This window comes from Pseudocercospora fijiensis (genome assembly GCF_000340215.1).
Source record: "Pseudocercospora fijiensis CIRAD86 unplaced genomic scaffold MYCFIscaffold_6, whole genome shotgun sequence".
NCBI lineage: Eukaryota > Fungi > Ascomycota > Dothideomycetes > Mycosphaerellales > Mycosphaerellaceae > Pseudocercospora > Pseudocercospora fijiensis.
This window is the reverse complement of record NW_006921537.1, coordinates 709,479-728,046: the sequence shown is the minus strand read 5'-3', so window position 1 is coordinate 728,046 and position 18,568 is coordinate 709,479. Positions and strand designations below refer to the sequence as shown.

Genomic DNA, 18,568 nt, shown 5'->3' with positions numbered 1-18,568 from the left:
TTGCTAGTTGTCGTTAGTGTAGCGAGATCGTATTTTAATAGCGGAATCTACGATAAAAATTAGCGGTTTAGCTTTAGGCCTTTAGGTAAAGGATTAGGTAGAGTAGTATATAATTAGTTGTTCGGAAAGACGGAAGCTAGCCCTAATTTAAATCTATCACGTGCAATCTGACCAATTCACTACCGCGCAACGTAATCCTTAATGCACAAAGGCCTAAACGGAGGTAGCTCGAAGCCAGCTAGCTAGTCAATTATTATTCCAACCTCAGCCTAACAGCACTAGACAACCTTTACATCTGACCTGAACCTCACCTCCGCCAAGGGTCACAAGCGGCCGCTCTAAAATCTGGCGACCGAACATGCGAATCAAAGACTACTACTTCTTTGCCGATTCTCTACCGCTGGTACAATGCGACCCTGTTCTTGTATATCAAGTCGTCTCACTAGCGCTTTTGCGCACAAGTCAGATGCATTCAGCCGCTGCTCCAGATTGCACAATTCAACTACTACCTTCAGCCAAACACTCTCATGATCGACTTACAGTCGTGATTTCTTAAGTGAACTGCGACAATGCTGCCGGAGTCTTAGGTTCTAGAATACTGTATCCACGTGCCGGCTTCCTTGAACCCTGCCATGAAATCCAATGTACAGGGATCATAGCATTGTCCCGTTTGAGAGGACGATGCAAGAAAGGCAGAACCTACTACAGGAAAAGTCTCAACTCAGCGCACGCAATCGATCAATTGCGCGGAAAGCCTCGTACTTTATTCGTATTCTTCTCGGCCCAACCTCTTCGGCACGCCGGCCGTACTGGTACCATTCCTCTGTCGAGGGTTCTGTCAGCGGAGTCCATGTCTAGTAGTCTTGATTACCAAGATATGGCTTTCCTTCCTCGATTCTTTCTGCATTCCTTTCTCCTCCTCGATCGTCGATGCACATTAATGAGCCTTCCGCCATCGACAACATCTATACGGTGCTCAAAGATCGCGATCAAGGAGACTAACGAAGATAATCAACCTTCCTGATTTGTTTGTGTTCATCGATCGCTTAATGTGCTGGATAAGAAGCTTAGTGGCACCGCGCAGACTACCAGTCGAAATCAAAACCATCATTAGCTCCGAAGAGCATATAAGCAACCTCCTGGCCGATGAACCATGCCTTGGACGCTTGAACCTGCTGTCCTCCTATGGAAGGCGACATTCTTCCTGATAATCCTTTACATCACATCCTACCTCTCGATAAAGACATTCGGACGACGAGCTCGGTTCCTGAGATCGCAAGAATGGGCTGGATCAACGAAAAGCTGGTTTCCTCAATGGTCCTGGAAATCTATGACCCATAGCCGCTCCCTCACCATCGAAGCATATAACCGCCTCTCAAAACACGATCGACCATTTGTGATTCCTCAATGGGGCAAAGAGCCTTTCCTGATCTTACCACAGTCTCAGATGAGAGAAGTCTATCAGAGACCGGACGCAGATGTCAGTATCATGGCCATGCTAAGAGACAACCTTGCTGTCAGGTATACTGGCGACAGTGACATCGCGGTTGGTGCTTTCCACATCGATCTCGTCCGGCATGATCTTACCAGAAAGCTGTCACTTTTCACGCCAGATATCTACGACGAGCTGAGTCTGGGATTTCAAGACGAGTGGCATCCCAAATCAGATGAATGGAAACCTATCCTGCTTTATGAGACCACAATCCGGATTGTCACTCGTGCGGCAAATCGCGTCTTCAGTGGCACGGAACTCTGCAGAAATGCAGAGTTTCTCGAGCACACGCGACTGTATGGATACCAGATCTTTACGCAAGGCATGTTGATCAACATGATCCCGATATCGTTTCTCCGACCCCTGGCGGCGGCATTTATGACTCGGAAGAGCGTTCATCACAGGAATATGGTCTTGAAACATGCGGCACCCGTGATCCAGAGGCGAATTGAGGCCGTGAGAGCTGGGAACAAAGATCCCCCAGTGAGTCAATCGATGTGGATATCGATCTTGTATAATTAGCTACCTACTAACCTTCGCTGCAGGTAGACTGTCTCCAATGGCTGATAGAAAAATGCGTTGCCTGCAACGATCCCATCGAATTAGACGTAACCATGATCACCCGACGCCTCTTACGTCTAAACATGCTCGCCATCCACACCACAAGCCTCGCAATCACAAGTGCAATTTTCGAACTCTACAGCTCTTCCCGAGCCCAAGAATACATCACAGCTCTCCGCGAAGAAGTCACACAAGTCCTCAAAGCCCACAACAACAAATGGACCAAAGCCGCCGTAACCGACCTCCACCTCATCGACTCCACAATCCGCGAATCCATGCGTATCAACGACTTCTCCGTTTTTAGCATCGCCGTAAGCAATCCCCTCCAATCCACCCCTCTGAAGTTAACTAACAACCCCTCTTCTTTCTCCCCCTCAGCGAACCATCACATCCCCCCACGGCATCGACCTCCCCGACGGCCTGCATCTCCCCCCCGGCACCAAAATCGCAGTCCCAAACCTCGGCATCCACCGAGATCCCACAAATTACGAAAACCCGAACGAATTCGACGCGTTTAGATTCGTGCACAGTAGGGAAAGTATGGTGTTAACGAGTGAGTCGGCGTTGCATTTTGGGTATGGGAGACATGCATGTCCGGGGAGGTGAGTAACACAACACAACACAACACAACACATATTTCCTCGTTTTGATCGATCTTGGCATGTAGAAGAGAGAGAGTGTGTGTGAAAATGCTGATTTTGATGGGACAAGGTTTTTCGCTGCGCAGGAGATGAAGTTGATGTTGGCGTATGTTGTTTTGAATTTTGATGTGAAGATTGCAGGATCTGGGCCGAGGAGGACACGGGATCTTAAGGCTGCGGCTCTGCCGGATGCGAAGGCTGAGATTTGGATTCGAAGGAGGCACATATAGCACGGTCTGAATTGAATGATAGTTGAGTTGGGGTTTCCTTAGTATGTTAGGGATTTCTATACTGCTGTTTAAGAAGAGTGTTAAGAAGAGTTTATGTAACTAACTGACTATCGCATATAATAAGGGTAAAAGTTTAGACTTTTTCTATATATTTATATACCCTCTTTTAAGGTTTTAGGGAGTAGGCAATCCCTAGGGTTAATAAGGCCGACTATCCTAATACAGCTAGTACTATAGATATAAAAGGAGTAGATTAAGGCGTAAAGAAGCTATAGATTATAGTATAGAAAACTAGTAAGTAGATAGTAGACTATTAAAGTAGACTATAAACATATTAAATAAGACCCTAAGCGCCTAGCTAACTAATACCTATAGACTACTAACAAATAAGATAGTAGGACTATAGCTAACTACTAACAAGTAGTACCGCCCTTCGCTATTATTATTAGTAGTCTAAATCCGCTATAGTATTATCCTTACTATTATCTAAGTTAACTAAAACAGGGTTGCTATTAGTTAAGGAGGTAGTAATAGCATTATATTAGGTAGTATATCGAGTGTTTTAAAGAAGGTCTCCGGATTAGGTATTAGAGATAAAGAAAGGGAAGTTAAAATAGCTTTAAGTTAAAAAGAAGGCATTTATATATATATATATATATATATATATATATAGAAGTAGTTAGATTGCTATATAGTATAGTTACATTGCTATATATTATATATAGTATCCTTCCTTTAAAACAGCCTTCTCCTACTATCCTATATACCTCTATATCTTATATATCCTCCTTTTCCTTAAATTCGCTTTCTTCTATCTCTTTTAGTACCTCCGCTCTTATAGTAGACTAAACAAGGTATTTACAGTCCTAATCGAGGCACAAATAGAGGCGTAGGCGGTCTCGCAATACGGTCGCCTAGTTAATATTACTAGAAGTGTTAGTAATAACTAGTAATAGTTAGTAACAGAATTAGAAGACTCGAGAAGCTAGAGCTAGAAGGCTAGTAACGTAACTATATAAGAGCCTAATAGGCTATTGTCTAGTCGGATAGTAAGCCTTTAAATACCTTATTATATAGATAAATACTATATAAACAACCTGGCTTAGAGGAAGTTAGTATCCTTAATTCCTTATATCTACTCGGTTCTTAAAAGAGGGTATATATATACTATAGTATTAAGCTTGTAGGGTATTAAGTATAGTACTATCTATTGCCGGGACCCGAGGCGGGCTCTAGTCGCAGTTACTATATAAACAACCTAGCTTAGAGGAAGTTTGTATCCTTGTATCCACTCGGTTCCTGAAAGAGGGCACACACACACACTATACCATCAAGCCCGCAAGGCATCAAGTACAGTACTATCCACCACCGGGACCCGAAACAAACTCCAATCACAACATCACATTGCAGGACTCCCAAATGTACACATCCAACGTCCAAAGTCTCGGAACCCGGAACGCCTTCAATGTCATCGTACCCAAACTTCCAACCTTCCCCTTCCAAAATGCAATAGCCAAACTCCCGCCCGGCTCAATTCCAAACATTCCTATGCCTTCTCTAAAAACCATGCTCCGCGCGCCTTTTATTACTCGCAGTCCTACTAGCAGCTCAAGATATGCCGTCAGTAACATAGACTAGCTCTCAGCCCAAACCCTCAACCCTCCTTATCCACGCACTCCAAACCCCCCAAGAATTCAACTCAAACAACCCCTCCCACAGCAAGCCCCTCCCTTATCTTTTGCCCTCGATGTCTCCTCTCAGCCACAGGGAGCGAGTCTTGGGCGCGATCGTCAAAGATTTTGAAGCGGTTTTCGATGTTGCTTGATGCGAGGGTTTTGAGGGGGATTCTGGGAATTCCAAGCAAGGAATGTTAGTTAAGAGGGTTTTTGTGTGAGAGAGAGAGTGTGTGTGTATGTGTGTGTAGGAAGGTGGACTTACGTTGAGTGATCGGCTGTGAGGATGTAGGCCACGCCGAGAGGGCAGGCGGCGAGGGATCCTATGCCTAGGAGGGATTTGAGGGCGAGGGCGGACATGGGTAATCGATCGGTTGGTTTTAGGAAGGTAGAGGATAGGGCAGGTGATACTGCTGATATAGGTGCTGGTTTGTTTAATGCAGTGAATTGATCGTTGTTGCTAATGTAGTACAGATCTCTTTACCAGCAGTGCAACCAGATACAATGAATATATACTAACCTTGAGAGACTTACCGAACATCCGACCTCTTCCTATACAATCCTACATGAGAAACAGGTGACGTTTCGTAGCCTGGCACATCAGGTTGCGTGTGGTGTGATGCGAGAAAGAGTCGAAAGCGAGGAAGCAGTAGTAGAGAGAGGGAGAGGGCTTGGCAGTCACGATTCCCGATCGACGGCGTGCTCCGTGCGCCGTGCACGTACTGTTGTGAATCGTGCTAGGGATGCAACTAATTATCGGATTGACAACTATGTAACTATACAAAGAAGGATTAGGAGCCTGCTACAGAAACTACAGTTAATATACCTATTATGTGTCCTTCCTCTTAGTATAGGTTAGCTGATAGTATTAGCTAACTAGCATATTACCTAACTGAACTATAACACTCCCCCTTAGGTAGAGATAATGTGCTATTCAGATTAGACACTCTAAATCTAGGCTTAGAGCTTCACTTCATCTTCTAACTGCCTTTAGATATTAGACTATATCTGCTTTATATACAGCTTTATATACTGTACTACTTGTACGTGCTTATATTATATTGTTTACTAATTAGTTTGCTTTAGAGTAATGTCCTTAGTCGTGATTGTAGGGTTAGTAGGTGCCTATAAAAGATACTTAAACTTAACTAGATAACTTGAACTTTTACAATCTACTCTTTAGCAATCCCCTTAGTACTAGCAGCCTCTACTAGAATTCAAATTCTTACTAAGACCTTTCAAGTCTAATAGCTAGCCGAGACTTTATTATAGCGATAATTCTTTATCCTAGCCTAGGGAGTATAGCGAGTAGTATAGGTAGTAGTAGTAGCGGCGGCGGTAGTAACGATCTAAACAAGAATCGGCACCCTTCGCATTATAATAAGCTCTAGCTTATAGAGACTAGTAAGTATTGCTATTAGAGGTTCCCCTTTTCTAACAATTTACTAACTAGGCGCAGTCCTTAAGGAAGTTTAGTTAACTATCGCGATTCTCTAGAGAATTATCTAGTACTTAACTAATATTAGTCCGGAGCAGACTCCGCCTTAGCTACGTAACGTTAATGTTAGGCATTTCATTACGAGCTAGGATAATGCTCGGCTATTTCTAAGTATGCCTCCGCGTCTGCGTAAGGCGGCTAAGGCATTCAATTTAGGCTTAAAATCGAATGTTAACTACTTGCCTACTGCGCTTGTATATACGGCTACTGCTAGACGCGTATATACTAGTAACGGCTAGTACGGTCCTTGCAAGCAGTTAAAGGGTCCGTACTTAGAGTATGTAACTCTAAGTTATCGAATTAATAGTTAGGATATCGCTTTCCTAAAGGGCGCTTATACTAACTATACTAGCCTAAATTATTATAGTTAATACGAGTTCTCTAGTAAGTTGAATCTAGTCTTATACATTTTTTTTTAAAGCAAAAACACTAATCCTTTTGTTAGGTTACGTCTCTCGGCTACGCTCTAATACGAATCGTTAGACGCCTATAGTACCTCTACCGCCTCGCAATCCGGGGAGCAGAGTAGGCACTAATTAGCGTCGTCTATACGTACTAGTCCCGTCTAGCATCGATTAGAGTACTCCTTAGGGCGCCTAGGTAGTAGTAAATTTGCTACTATAGTAGGCAAATGCTTATACCTAGGCTACTACTTAGGGACGTGGTCGTAGTCTAGGTTCTAGGTTATCTACTAGTCCTAGTTCGACGCGTAATTCTAGTAGTCCTTAGAGGGGTTTCTCTAATTACGAAGACAGTAATGCTAAGATAGATAGCTAATTAGGGAGATTCGGTTTTTTCTAGTAGATAGAGAGCTGTAATATATGTTTTCGATTTTAAAATAGGCTAGGCAGTCTAGATTGGTAAAAGCCTTATAGCATTAGAGAGTTTCTAACTCTTAAGGGCTAGGGTATTTCTTCCTGCCTAGTCTCAATGTTATTATAAAAGAAATTTTGCAGCTTAGACTACATAGTACAGCTAGGCTGTTTCTAGAAATCAGAATGAAATTCAATAAGTATATAAAGCTTGTTTTCTAATCCTATAAATAAGATTTTTTCTTTCTAAAGGAGTAACTTAGGAGTTTGTCCTAGAGACGGTATATTATTAGAGAATTTTGTTTGGAGATTTAGGCTTAGTGAAACAGTCCGCTAGCTGTTTGTTAGTAGTAACGAATTCGATACTAATCTTTCCCTAGGCATACTGTTCTCTATAGTAGTAGTTCCTAAGGGAAACGTGCCTCGACCTCTTAGAATTTATGTAGTCCTTAATAAGGGAAATGGCTAACTAGTTGTCTACCTAGACGTAAATCCTGTTGACTTCTTCCCTAGTAAGTAGTTAAAGCTTAGTTATCAAATTTCGGAGCTAGCAGATTTCTCTGTATACTTCTATTAGAGTAATATACTCTACTTTAGTACTAGAGAGTACGACTTCCTTCTAGAGCTATAATCTCTATATAATTAGAGTGTTGTTAAGAAGTACAAGGGCGCCTAATGTTAATCTTAATAATAAAGGGTTACTAGCAAAGTCTACGTTAGAGTATGCCTAAAATTCCAAAGTTTTCTTCTTTCTAAAGACAAGTCCTTTATCAACTATGCTAGTAATATACCTCTAGAGATGTTTAGTAGCTATAACATGCTTAGGTCCGGGATTCTAAAGGAACCTAGCAAGGTAGTTGACGGTATAGCTAATATCTAGTCTAGTCTAGTTAGCTAGAAACTGCATTTCACCAATTATAGTATTAAATAGCTAGTAGTCCTAACGGTTATAGGGGGTTGTAAGAGGCTCGTAAAGCTTCTTAAGTAGATGCTTTATTAGCTTGCACTAGTCTAAGCTATACTTCTAAAGCTTCTCTTTAGTATAGTATATCTAGGAGATAGTAAGGTTTCCCTCCTTGTCTTCCTTTAGATAAAGGCCTAGAAACAGGTTAAACGTAACAATCTTAATTGTATACTTCTTGCGAAGACCTTTAATTAGAGCATCGATCTTTGCCTTAGAGGTTCTAAAGATTTAGAAGTTATCTATATAAAGGAGGACAAGAATACTATTACCTTGCTATAGGTAACAGTTACTCTTTGTCCTGCTTAGGCTAAGTTAACGAAGAGTATCTAAAGCATTATAGTGCTAGAGATTAGCAGCCTGCTTAAGGCTATACAATCCTTTTCTAATACGGATGATCTACTTTAGAGGGTGCTTCTTAAATAGGTACGCGCCTTCTAGGGGTCTAATGAAAATCTCTTTATCTAGAGGGGGATTCAAGAAAGCAGTCTCGATATTAACCTGTCTTCGCTTTTAGTTTTTGTTTACTAAAAGCCTAAGGATAAGTCTAGTAGTAGCTGCTCTTAGTATAGGAGTATAGGTGTTGATATAGTCAAGACCTTACTTCTATATAAAGCCTCTAGCTATCTATCTTGCCTTATATTTGTTAATAGAGCCGTCTAGCAGGTATTTAATCTTGAAAACCCATTTTCCTGTTAGAGGTGTTCTGCCTTTTAGCAGGGATTCGGCTAGAATCTACTCGATTGTACTAGACTTTTTAAGAGACCTTATCTCCTTTATAACGGCTTTTCTCTATTCATCCTAGTTAGGCCTTTTTAGGGCTTTAGCTAGGGTTGTTAGGTTAGCTAGCTTCTAAGCATCTTTTATAGTAGCAGCTACAGCAATCTTAGTAATCTTGCTATAGTTATACTTAGCTACGGCTCTGCTAGACCTAAGTCGTACTTCGGCTTAAGGAGGGTTTAGCTAAGGTAGGTTAGGAGCCCTCTTTCTCTTGCTAGTAGTCTTAGGGACTTAGAAGGGAGTGATTAGGGTATCTTCTAGTTTAGTAGTATCTATTTCTTAAGTATACTAATTTTTCTTAGGAGCAGCTTCCTACTAGGTAGCTAGTAGTTCTAGTTAGTAATTTTAGAGTATTAGCTTATTAGCTGTAGGTATTAGCTAAGGTAGTGTTCCTTGCTTAAGTATACCTTGCTCCCCCTAAGCTGTAAGGGAGTCTTCCTAATCTTCCTAATTATGAGCCTACTAAGGCTAAGGGATGCTACCTCTAAATAGCTCCCCCTAAGGTTCTAAAGAGTGCTAAGGTGTTTAGTTATTACTAGGGAATAGTGCTAGGATTCCTAACTTAAATGAAAGGTTAGACTAGGTTTTAAGTACCTAAATAGTCTCCTAAGGGACAGCTAGTCTCAAATACTCCCCCTAAGCTTAAAGGGTACTTAGAAGCTTAGTGAAATTGTCTTTATAGATAAAGTCCTCGTTGAAGGTAACGTATAGAGAGAATCTGATGTTATACTACTATACGCTATCCTTCTAGTGCGGGTTCCAAAGCAGATAGTTTGTTAATGAATTTTCTTAGAATCTAATGAACTAGTAAACGAAAGCTCTTAGTACAAATTTCTAGGAGTTAAGTCGTTTAACCCCGGATTCGAGGTATTTGAATGCCTTATAGCCAAATCGTCTCGTCTTAGACAGGTCAACGTCTATGCTGCCGATATTCAAGTCTAATTCGAAAGCCTTAAGTAGAACTTCCTTAGTTCTTAAGTTTACTAGTCTATTAGTTAGGTAAATCGAATGTATTACTGTAAAGTACTAGCAGTATATTGGTAGGCTAGAGTCAATTATCATTGCTCTTGCCTTAAGTAGAATCGTCTTGTTTAACGACTCTATAATACTATTCTACTCCGGTGTATATAGTATAGACACATCCTATCTAATGCCAACTTCCTCTACAAAATGTACTAGATCGTTGTTAGTAAACTCTCCCCCGCTATTACTAAAGATAATCTTAGGGATTTTATTATATTGCCTCTTAATTCTGGCTATCTAGTTAGTTAGCTTGTTACTACTTATTACCTTGTCTTTGTTTCGAAGTAACAGACCCTACCTAAGCCTAGTTTTAGCATTAGTTAGGATTATAATGTACCTGTTTCCAAACAGATCAAATAGTTGTACGCTAACAAGGTTAATATAGACTTCGTTAAGGGCTTTTTCTAGTCTAGTTCTGTATTCTCTTAATATAACTCTTTAAGCTCTCGAGAGCTTATAGGTCTTATAGTGCTCGAGTTTAGATGTATTAACTTCTTCTAGGCCTAGAATAGCTTCCTTAGTAGCTGTTAGGATCTTATTGCCGACGTAGCTAAGTCTCTAATACTATCTCAATGTGTCCGCTCGTAGTCTAGCGATAGCTAGGGCTAATAGCTGCCCTTTCTAACTCGATTCTAAGTTTGGTTTTAAAGCTGAGCCTAGCATTTTAACTCTAGCATCTTTAAGGGTAAGTACTCCTTATACTTCCTTAACCTTTCCAATTAGCTTGCCTTTAAGTATTAAAGTGCCTAAAGGTCTGTCTAAGTAAATGCTACATTTCTTCCAAAGACGCTCTACTAAGATTAGGTTGTAATCTAAGTTCGGGGAATAGAGGACGTCTATTAGAGTAATTAGGGTTTTCTTTCCTTTATAGGTTAGGAAGATGTTAACAGTTCCTAATCGTAATACACTTGATTTTCCTACTACTTAGGAGAACTGAACAGGCTTAGTTAGGTACTTGAGATCGCTAAACTAGCTCTTGTTCCCTATAATATATAGTAATGTACCTATATCCTAAACTTTTGTGTTAGCTATTAGGTTCTTAGAGCTTGCTGTAGCTAGTCCCGGCTTTGCAATAGCTCCCCTAATTAGGCCCCTACTAAGGCCGTCTAGCTAATAGTCTCCCTTATCTTCCGAGTTAGAGGAGGAGTCTAATTTATCTTTGTTATTATTGATGGTACTACTAGATTTGCCCTTTCCTTTACCTTTACCCTTCTTACCTTTGTCTTTGTCTTTGCTCTTGTCTTTCTTTCCCTAACTAGGTAGTACTATATTAGGGTGTTGCTTGTAGCACTTAGCGTTAGTATGTTTATACTTGCACTAAGTGCACTAGTCGTTATTATTGCTAATAGCCCCTCTAATAAGCTTTAAGCCGCTAGATGACTATCTAGGAGGCTTTTCTCTCCTTAGGGACGTTATTATTGCTTTAAGGGAGGAGTCCTTAGCCTTAGGCTTATTATTGTGCTTCTAGGATCTAAGCTATTCGTAACTAGAAAGGCCCTAAATAAACAGCATCCTAACAAGCATGTTAGGCATCTTAATGTCTGATAACTTTATAGGCGCTTCTATTGTTGTAACTAAGCTAGCAAATTGTTCTATCGATGTTTAGAATCTGTTGAACTACTACTAAAAAGATTCGTAGTACTACTAGGTGTTCGGATTAGTAAGGGGCATCCTAATATACCTAATGAGTTTGATAGTATCAAATATGTCTACGGTTACAATAGGCTTATATAGAGCCTCAATATAGTCGTATATATCCTTAGCTAACTTAGGTATATTACCGAAGTCTAGTCTAAGGGCAGGGTCGAGTCTAGTAATAAGTATACCTAGGGCTTAGATGTCTTTCTTCTTCTAGTCCCTAAATATGTCTCTATACTGCTAATCGGCTGAGTCCCCTATAAACATACTTTTCAGAGGTGGTTTTATTTTATTAGCCTAGTCAAGTCTATAGAATACTATACTAACTAGGTCCTTTTCTAGAAGGGCCGCCTAGAATATAAGCTTCTAGTCTTAGAAGTTGATCCCCTTTCTAAGAACCTAATTCTCCTTTACTGTCTTTGTCTAATTAGTGTCCATCGTTCCTAGCTGCCTTTTAGTATAGTGCTAGGCAGGGCTTATAAGGGACACTTACTAGGTTTTAGTCCGAACTAGAGCTCTTAACTAGGTACCTAATAGGTCTAGATAGCTAGCTCTATTTAGTAGACTCTAGAAACAGTTCTTTTATAGTTGAACTAGACAGGTAAGCGTATACGCCGGGCTTATAACCTGTTGTTAATCGTACTAGGGATACAACTAATTATCGGATTGACAACTATATAACTATACAAAGAAGGATTAGGAGCCTGCTACAGAAACTGCAGTTAATATACCTATTGTATGTCCTTCCTCTTAGCACAGGTCAGCTAATGGTATCAGCTGACCAGCATATCACCTAACTGAACCACAACACGTACTTGAAATGAGGCCGGCGGGAAGTCCGAGCGGGTTGTTTCTCTTGGTTCTCTCTCAACTTGTCTCCTGATCTCTCTTCCCATCACTACCAGCCACGTCGCCTCCTTACGAAATGCGGAACTTTCAATGAAGTATTCCCGCGTCTGGAGATACAATCTCGACCCATGCTCTCCATTCTTCTCAATATTGCCCCTACGCCTCTACTCTCCGCTGTGCTATACAATTAGGTGTGCTTACACCGCTCTATTTCCCTAAGCTCCCTGAACTATCCAGACTATGGCTGATCTGTCGGCGCCCGCAACCAAGTGCAAAAAATACGAGTTATTCACCACAATCTCCAATCGATGCCGCTGGAATTGGGCACCACCTAGGTCTGATAAGAGCGAAGGATATCAGCTACGCTTCGGATCGCAACTCGATGCTATCGATCAAGCTGCCATTGGCCGAGCCATTCCGTGTCAGCAGCCTATGGCTGGATTCTCGAGGGGTCTTAGGGAAGGTAGCTGCTGGGGTTGGTGAGCCTGCAATAGCAACGCAATCGCGTTTCAAATGGTTCTGGATGGGTTTTCCAAGAGCAGCATTCATGTTGCTAACCGCCAACACTGCAGGGTGAAGACATATTAGTTCTGATGCCAACACTCTGGGCTTTTGCTACGACGCCAATTGTGATCAGAATTCATCCAAGACTCGGGACTGATGGTGGCTTCCCGGGCTTCTGAGGAACATTGATCCACGGATCTTCTAGGCCGAGTCATAGATGGACTCCACATCGCAGCGGCATGAAGATGGAAGTCAGGCAGTGAAAGATCGTACTCAAGGAAAGAAGATCAGCGAGGAATCGATTGGTAGACGGGATTCCGGGCTTGGACTCAACTGATGAGCAGTACACCTCTTGCAATATCGAATCCCAGTCCCAATACTCACCCACCACTCTCCCTTCACCCACCAAAACCACCCACAGAACCCCCACACGACTCAACCACAACAACCTTCACACTCCTCCTCTCAATAAACCTCTCCTCATCCTCCTCCCTCAACCTCGTATTTTCCGACGTCCCAACCGCAGCCATCTGTCTCTGCAACTGTTCCTGATCCCTATATATGACTTCAGCCACACAATCGAACTCCAGATCCTGATCCCCAATGATCAACTGTGCTGTATTGGTGTCGCTGTCTCTCGGAATGTAATTTCTCGTATGACTCAACCAAGCATCGTCTCCTGAGATTTTTTGGATGAGTGGCATGTGGTGGGTTTCGTAGTAGTTTTTGAATTCGGCTGGCGTGAGGGTGGGGAGACGGTTGGTGAAGATGAGGATTTTCAGGACCATGGTTTGATGAGAAATTGGAATCAGTGGTTGGAGATTCTTCGATTTTTGGTTGCACAAGAGGTATTGGATTTGATTTTTGATCTCGAATTTTTAATTTTCTTTGGCAGAGATAGTAGGTCCCTTCTTGTACAGTTGAAGCAAGAGGGTGTGAAGGTTCGGCGTTGTGATTGCGCGTTTCTTATCAATATGTGAAAGGGATCGGTGCAAGTGGCATGGAGAGTTATAAACTCTTGAGGGCTGAAGAAAGTTAAACAAGTTATGCATTATTGGTAAAGGTAATCCGAATTCTCGGTCTGCTTGATTTATATACAGCAATGATTTCCGCCTTTGTATCTGCAACCGCCTGGAAATAAGCAGATAGTTAGAAAAGCAGTGAGGGCCTAGCTTGGACGAATGGAATTATGATTGCTAGAGGAAGACTCGTTTGTGGCTATATCGACGACAGCAATACAATGTGCGATTTGGCTTGCTCACGTGCTTCTCAAAGAAGTGTTGCTGTTCGATGACACAATAGAGCACAAGACTGCGCAGTGGCCTCACTTCGGGGATAGCGATGATCGATCTACTCAAATCATTAGTAGGCTGAGTCTCGCACAAGGCTATGCGCGGTCACATGCATCAAGCATTGTTCTACTCTGCGAAAAAAAGGACGCGAAAGCGAAGTTTCCAGAACATGACACCTCAAACATCTCCGCACACGCTCTCGTTGTCGTTGTCGTTCAAAGAAGCTCAAACATCAAGCAGTAGTGATAACATCATAGTACATGAATGTCAGTCAGCAAGCCGCAGCCATCCGTCTGACACTGGCACTGACACATCCGTTTCCGACGGCTTGGCGACTCAGTCCGAGCCAGGCTGTGCCCTGCGGATACTGGAATCCACCGCTTCAACAGAATTCCAGATCCCTAAGTGCTGACGATGACAGGGACTGCGTAATAGTACATGTCTTGTTGGCAGTGCACAAAATGCTGCGGGGTGTAGATATTTAATAAGTACTGCTTTGGATTCCTCGGATCTTGGTTTGCTGTGGCATTCATCTCTTACGACGACAATTATATAAACGAACATTAACGACGAGTCGACGGCAAATATGGTATACTGCTTCGTTAACCGTTATGGAGACACGGTGTGTGAAGATTCGGGATGGTATAAGTGGGGTCGGTGGGTGCTTGTGGGAGTGGTAGTGGGCTTACTGCTCTTGACTTTGATCGGATTTCTCGTCTTCAGGTATGGATTTTGTTTTTGCAAAGCTAGATGTCATGATGCTGATTGCTATTAAGTCGCATATCTGCTCGGCAACGAGTACGGGCAGGACAAAAGCCGATGTGGGGAACGCAATGGGCAGCACCTCCAGCGTACGCTGTCAATGATCCGCATCCAGACGCTCGGAAACGTTCAACAGAGACCGAACCCGACGTGGAACTACCGCAGTATGTCGCACCTCCGCGCTGATGACCGAGTGGTCATGATGTTGTGGCAAGAAAGCGAATTAAGGCTGGTTATCGAGTCTGGAGAGAAGGAGTGAATGTGCTAAGCATGGCTGAGAATGAGAACCCCAGTCGGCGTGTAGTCTTGCGGGTCGCATGGTCGACGGAGTAGGGCGAGGGTTGGAGAGCCTCGCAAGTCATACGGTGCTTGGGTGCTTGATTATATGGTGTGGGTCACGCAAGTCCTGTCCCGCAAACGCTTCGGCGGCATTTCCTCCGATGCAAGGCAAGCGATATTGGCGTGGGACGCGGCAGGTTTGTGTAACAGAACGTGATAGATAAATGCAAGGCAATTCCTCGAGCGCCTGCTCTCCTGGTGTTCTTGTTCCTGCTCTCGTCGCCAACATGAACATCCATGGTGCCAAGGATACCTCAAGCTTCGTGCTTTCGCGAGCGACAGAAGCCGACATGCCAGAGATCATTGCCGTCCAGTACAGATCTTTCGAAAAGCCGATAATAGTCCGAGAACTGGTCATGGGCTGCCTGTCGCCAGAGGACTTACCCAAATTCGTCGACAAACGCATTAGAACGATGAGAGAAGATCCAACCGACATCTGGATCAAGGTCGTGGATTCTGAGACGAACAAGATCGTGGCTGCAAGCAATTGGAAACTGTACCTCGGTCCGGAGACGTCAATGAAGCGACGAGCTATGGAGGTGCCAGAGTGGCTTACTGGGGACCACGCGAAAGCAGCGCATGCTCTTATGGACCCGATGAATGAAATCAAGATTAGGAACAACCCACAGCCATTTTTGCGTAGGTGATGCAATTTTCGGAGCTGATTCAATGCTGATTCCCATCAGACTTAGACACGTGCTTCACTGATCCTGCATTTTGGCGCCGCGGTATCGGTAGCAAAATGCTTCACTGGGGGTGTCAGGTTGCAGATCAGCTTTCTCTTGCGGCGTGGGTTGAAGCAAGTCCAGAAGGAAACTTTCTCTACAAGCGTTTCGGGTTTCGCTGGTTCAAGGATATCGTATACGAGGGAGATGTTGTCGGGACAGCGATGCGGCGTCAAGTTTGCCAGAGAGGACGACCAGAAGAGTAATAAGTTTGCTTGTAAAGATAGACTTAGTCTCAACTTCTGTTGACACGCACGACTGGTCCGAGATAGCTTCGCTTGCCGCGCAAAATGTAGTCGAAAGCCGCAATCGTGAACACGCCTGCGAACATGACGCACGACCAGTTCATGGTGGAAGGTTTCACCATAGCTAGCACCGGAAAGAAGCTGACAATTGCCGTGAACACAACAAAAAGCAACGCGACGACGTTCATTGGCAGACCAAGTCGACCCAATGACCATCTGGCAGGCGGAAGTGGCTCTCTTCGTAGTCGCTTGCTGAGGATGCATCCAACGCTGACAGCGTACGAAAAGCTTGTCGCACTTGTTGCCAGACTGATGATACTGTTGAATGCCGTGGAGGTACCGATGTTGATTAGAGCGAGGATGACCAGGATTGAAAATGAAAAGAGGATGGCGTTCAGTGGTATAGGAATACCGATCTCGACGACTTTTCTGAACCAATCTGAGAATGGAAGCCCTCCGTCTCTGCTCAAAGACCACGCCTGCCGAGAGCCCGCAGCTATCGAATTGAGCGTGACGCAAACTATAAGCACAAGCGGGATGCAGGCCATGGCAGTTGCTGCGCCTTTGCTTCCTGTCCCGGCGTGAAAGACGTCCACAAATACGAACACGGATGTCGAACCAATGACAGCCTCGAGGTTCGTGATGCAGAAGACATAGGTGATGATCACGACAAACCCCATGGCACCGTTCAGGATGATTGAGGCGATCATCATGCGAGGGACCGCGAGCGATGCATTTTTGACTTCTTCGGACAGGTGCACAGGCGCGTCACAACCAGCAAACGAGGTAGTCGCTGCAATCTGGCCGACCATGCAGGCCGTACCAATGGATGACCATCCTCCAAAATTTGAGAACTCCGTAAATACTGCTTTGGCGGAAGCTTTGGGCGCGAGCACCCATAGCGGGACGATGATGCAGAAGAAGCCGAAGACGTGCACGAACAGCGCAATTCCCTCTAGGAGCGGTAGCCTTTTGGCCCCGAAGGTGTTGAAGAGGGCTCCAAAAACGCCAATCCCGATCATTAGGAGTGTCGTCTGCCACCGCGTTGGGGTGTAACCGGGATTGTTGAGTGATACGAGTTGAAGTAGCAGAGTACTGGCTGAGTATGCCCCTCCAGCGATGATTGCTTGCCAACCAAGGGCGCTCAACCAGCCGACGGAGTAGCTGAGAAACCGTTGATGCGATTGTGGCGCGAACTCCGACACCCAGTCTTTAAATTGTCAGTGCAGGCCGACTTGCTTAACTTGCGCTGCTTACGATACTGCCCCCCACTGGTTGGAGCCATCGAGGCCATTTCTGCGAGACTGCAGACCAGACAAATTGTAAATAACCAGGATGCGAAGTAGACCCAGATACTACCCGCAAGCCCTCCATTGATCAAGGAGAAGCTGGCGGTAAGAAGCAATGCCATCCAAGTTGCCATCGTTACTGAGGCCATGCCAAGAATCGAGAATGTTCTGAAGGTTCGACGGAGCTCCTGCTCGCGACCAAGTCGCTGCATATCGACAGCATCTTCTTTGGTCCCAGATCGAACATTAGGAGCGAAGTCGTCAATTTCTGATGCGGCCCTAAGTTGGACAGCATCTGAGCGTCTCTTTTCCGCGCCATTGCCAAAGTCCATGGTTCCAGTCAAGATATGAGAGGTGTTGAGAACCCCCATGGTGTACTCAGGGAAGGTTGGCCTTGATATAATGCTCCGGAACAATGCGATGAAGAGTGATTAGCAAGACTCCGCAAGTTGCGGCCGAAAGAGGTCCGAAGGCGATGTTGTGGTCTGGTTCGCCAATGCACGTAGACGAGATGTTATGCTGTGGAACGTCGGCACCGCGACAACGACCGCATTCCTGCTTGGCGCATGCCGCGGCTGGTTTGCCGCACACTCGAGACATGATTGAGCGCACGTTCTGTATAGAGAATGCCATCTCGCAGATGTAGTCGTCTCTTGGGAGAGACAAATGAGGCGAGTGGTCGCGTCATGCTAACGACGACAGGGCCAGCACAATGTCACGGCCAGTGCCTTACTGTTGTTGAAGGAGACGCAAGCACTATCGGCCTTTCCGATGGTTGCATCCTTCTCAAAGCTGGATTAATGAGGCTCTAGCCACGTGCTGTCCACCACGCTGGAATGTTCGGCTCACAGACGACCAGCTATAAGCATTGTGTAGTACGCATGAACGACATCTATACATATTGAGCCGCCACATCGTGATGCCTTGAGCCCAGACAGAAGAAGCATGGCGGACCAGGGCGCCACAACACCATCTCTGGCCATCAGTACAGCGGTCACGCCTGACGACCATGGAGCACAGATCGTGGTTGTCGGAATCCTTTGCCTCGTTGCCAGCACACTATCTTTTTTGACCAGACTCTGCATCCGGTGGCCATGGACAGCCCGCCTCGGTCTCGACGACGTCGTCTGCATGGCCGCCACGTTGGTGTCGGCGGCACAAAGTGCGACAGTGTTTGGAGGCGTCTCGAGAGGATTTGGACAGAAGCCGCAGCTTTTGCGCGAAAGTCAGGTCGAATCAGTCGAAAAGGTAAAG

At 44.3% G+C, this 18,568-nt stretch overlaps 7 protein-coding genes across 7 annotated transcripts; 3 read left to right on the top strand and 4 right to left on the bottom strand.

The window, feature by feature from the left end:
• Window positions 1–242: 242 nt before the first annotated feature.
• On the bottom strand, window positions 243–1,108 carry MYCFIDRAFT_176192 (uncharacterized protein; the record flags this gene model as incomplete). The annotated part of the gene is made up of 11 exons (XM_007929995.1): window positions 243–269; window positions 301–345; window positions 399–416; window positions 444–482; window positions 524–551; window positions 609–720; window positions 800–835; window positions 872–890; window positions 937–975; window positions 1,017–1,045; window positions 1,078–1,108. 11 exons carry the CDS (start codon window positions 1,106–1,108, stop codon window positions 243–245), a joined length of 423 nt encoding a protein of 140 aa, XP_007928186.1.
• A 45-nt stretch (window positions 1,109–1,153) lies between these two features.
• Window positions 1,154–2,924, top strand: MYCFIDRAFT_139852 (uncharacterized protein; the record flags this gene model as incomplete). Its single annotated transcript, XM_007929994.1, has 4 exons — window positions 1,154–1,975; window positions 2,038–2,364; window positions 2,432–2,655; window positions 2,765–2,924. The coding sequence occupies 4 exons, from the start codon at window positions 1,154–1,156 to the stop codon at window positions 2,922–2,924; spliced, it is 1,533 nt and encodes a 510-aa protein (XP_007928185.1).
• Window positions 2,925–4,069: 1,145 nt separating this feature from the next.
• Window positions 4,070–5,087, bottom strand: MYCFIDRAFT_204084 (uncharacterized protein). The gene is made up of 2 exons (XM_007929993.1): window positions 4,863–5,087; window positions 4,070–4,771 (listed from the first exon to the last, which is right to left on the bottom strand). Exons 1-2 carry the CDS (start codon window positions 4,955–4,957, stop codon window positions 4,624–4,626), a joined length of 243 nt encoding a protein of 80 aa, XP_007928184.1. The 5' UTR covers window positions 4,958–5,087; the 3' UTR covers window positions 4,070–4,623.
• A 7,129-nt stretch (window positions 5,088–12,216) lies between these two features.
• MYCFIDRAFT_211670 (uncharacterized protein) lies at window positions 12,217–13,575 on the bottom strand. Its single transcript, XM_007929992.1, has one exon. The coding sequence runs from the start codon at window positions 13,448–13,450 to the stop codon at window positions 13,061–13,063; it is 390 nt and encodes a 129-aa protein (XP_007928183.1). The 5' UTR covers window positions 13,451–13,575; the 3' UTR covers window positions 12,217–13,060.
• Window positions 13,576–15,312: 1,737 nt separating this feature from the next.
• On the top strand, window positions 15,313–15,899 carry MYCFIDRAFT_122166 (uncharacterized protein; the record flags this gene model as incomplete). Its single annotated transcript, XM_007929991.1, has 2 exons — window positions 15,313–15,694; window positions 15,748–15,899. Coding segments are annotated over 2 exons (534 nt in total), but the record flags the coding sequence as incomplete, so codon positions are not given.
• Window positions 15,900–16,015: 116 nt separating this feature from the next.
• Window positions 16,016–17,646, bottom strand: MYCFIDRAFT_35772 (uncharacterized protein; the record flags this gene model as incomplete). The annotated part of the gene is made up of 2 exons (XM_007929748.1): window positions 16,016–17,235; window positions 17,283–17,646. 2 exons carry the CDS (start codon window positions 17,644–17,646, stop codon window positions 16,016–16,018), a joined length of 1,584 nt encoding a protein of 527 aa, XP_007927939.1.
• Window positions 17,647–18,322: 676 nt separating this feature from the next.
• MYCFIDRAFT_9501 (uncharacterized protein) lies at window positions 18,323–18,568 on the top strand (the record flags this gene model as incomplete). The annotated part of the gene is made up of 1 exon (XM_007929689.1): window positions 18,323–18,568. A coding segment is annotated over one exon (246 nt), but the record flags the coding sequence as incomplete, so codon positions are not given.

Excerpts from the sequence above, each read along its gene's own strand:
- MYCFIDRAFT_204084 (XM_007929993.1), bottom strand. The coding sequence starts at position 4,957 with ATGTCCGCCCTCGCCCTCAAATCCCTCCTAGGCATAGGATCCCTCGCC. Across the intron at positions 4,772-4,862 it reads CTCACAGCCGATCACTCAAC|AATCCCCCTCAAAACCCTCG; the intron begins GTAAGTCCACCT and ends TGGAATTCCCAG.
- MYCFIDRAFT_211670 (XM_007929992.1), bottom strand. The coding sequence starts at position 13,450 with ATGGTCCTGAAAATCCTCATCTTCACCAACCGTCTCCCCACCCTCACG.